At 63.3% G+C, this 1,582-nt stretch overlaps 1 protein-coding gene across 1 annotated transcript; it reads right to left on the bottom strand.

Annotated features, from left to right (window-relative positions):
- Positions 1–264: 264 nt before the first annotated feature.
- On the bottom strand, positions 265–1,328 carry LOC101755489 (transcription repressor OFP8). The gene has a single exon (XM_004977287.4). The coding sequence runs from the start codon at positions 1,221–1,223 to the stop codon at positions 486–488; it is 738 nt and encodes a 245-aa protein (XP_004977344.1). The 5' UTR covers positions 1,224–1,328; the 3' UTR covers positions 265–485.
- Between the last annotated feature and the right edge of the window lie 254 nt (positions 1,329–1,582).

The following is a 1,582-nucleotide window of genomic DNA, read 5'->3' as shown; positions in this document are numbered from 1 at the left end:
TTACAGAGATGCAATTTTACTGGGAAATGCAATGCAGGGGTTAAGCATTTTAGATGGTTATTTCAACACACTCGCGCGTTATCACTCAGACAGTTGAAGCAAAGTTGCAGGAAAGGTGGGGGAGTCCATCTTCAGTTGAAGGAGAACAGGATAAAAGGCTGGGATTAGGAGTTAGCCCCGGTCTTCCAAACACCCCCTGCAACACCCAGCAAGGCCAGCTAGAGCTATTCCAAGCTAGCAACAAATCCACAAGCACACCGAGCAGAAGCTGAACTACCTGACGGATTACTGGACGGAACACACAAGGACCCGTTGGTACTGATAATGCTGATGAACGAAACTACTACGAGATCCTATCACCACCGGTGACTGTAATTCACTCTGCAGCACACGGGTGGTGCCAGGATCTCGAGACCTCCAGAACAGGAGGTCGCTGACGCCTGATGCTGGTGGAGCGGCGGCGAGCCAGCCAGCTCATCGGCTGGTCAGTAGTGGTAGTGGTAGTCGTATGCGTGGTACGCCGGGTGCGGCGGGGGCGCGGTGAGCTGCGCGCAGACCTCGGCGAAGGCGGCGAGGATGGCGGCGTGGTGGCGCGGCGCGTTGAGGGCCAGCAGGCGGCGGAGCATGCAGCGGAGGTCGTCCCAGCCGCAGAGCCCCATCTCTACCACCATCTGGACCATGCTCTCACGGAAGTCGGCGCGCGGGTCGGAGGACTCCTTCTCCACGGCCACGCCGACGTCCTCCTCCTGGTCCTGTCCTGCCGCGGCGCCCATCTTCTCGTACCTCTTCTTCCTCCTGCCCTGCTGCTGCCTCCTCCTGGACGCCGCCGCGTGGGAGGACGCCGGCGGCGGCGGCGCCTCGGCCGACGCCGCCGTCGGATGCTGCGGCTTGGCGTAGGAGGCGGCGGCGGCCGAGTAGGAGTTGGAGTAGGCGGAGTAGTTGGAGTAGGAGGAGTGGGTGGTGGTGAAGGTGGCGGCGGAGGAGGATGCCGTGGAGGCGGAGGACGGGAAGAAGCCGGAGGAGGAGCGGGAGCTGCTCCGCGGCGGCTGCTGCGGGGGCTTGGGCGAGGGGCGGAGGAAGGAGGGCAGCTGGCTGAGCAGGCGCGAGGTGGCCCGGCGCGGGCGGCAGCCGCACCCGGTGTCGACCACCGCCACGTGGCGCCACCGCCCCACTGGGAACTGTAGGCTCCCGCCCCGCCGCGCCCTGGCCGACGACGACGACATCGTGAGCCGTGAGGTGTGGCTAGCCTGCCTAGCTAGATAGCTCTCCTGCGCATGTGGCTCTGTGCGTTACGGAGATGACGGCGCCGGTGAAGGAAGAAGACTGGACTCCCGCCGTTTTATATGCGCGACGCGATCTGGGTGGAAGTGAAACAAACGGGAGGGGTGGGGCCAGCGAGTCGGGTGTGGGGCCGAGGGCGGTTAATCGGTGGGGTCAAATGAGTGGGCCACGTGATATGCGTAGTGCAGCTGGCGAGTAGTACGTCGTTGAGCTTCTCCTTGTTGTTGTCCTTGGTGGGAGTGGGAGGGCTCGCTCATCATTCCGTTCCTCTGCGGCTTGTCGATGGGTGTTGACTTTGACC

The sequence above is a fragment of the Setaria italica genome, chromosome VII (assembly GCF_000263155.2).
Source record: "Setaria italica strain Yugu1 chromosome VII, Setaria_italica_v2.0, whole genome shotgun sequence".
NCBI lineage: Eukaryota > Viridiplantae > Streptophyta > Magnoliopsida > Poales > Poaceae > Setaria > Setaria italica.
This window is presented reverse-complemented; position numbering and strand designations above follow the sequence as displayed.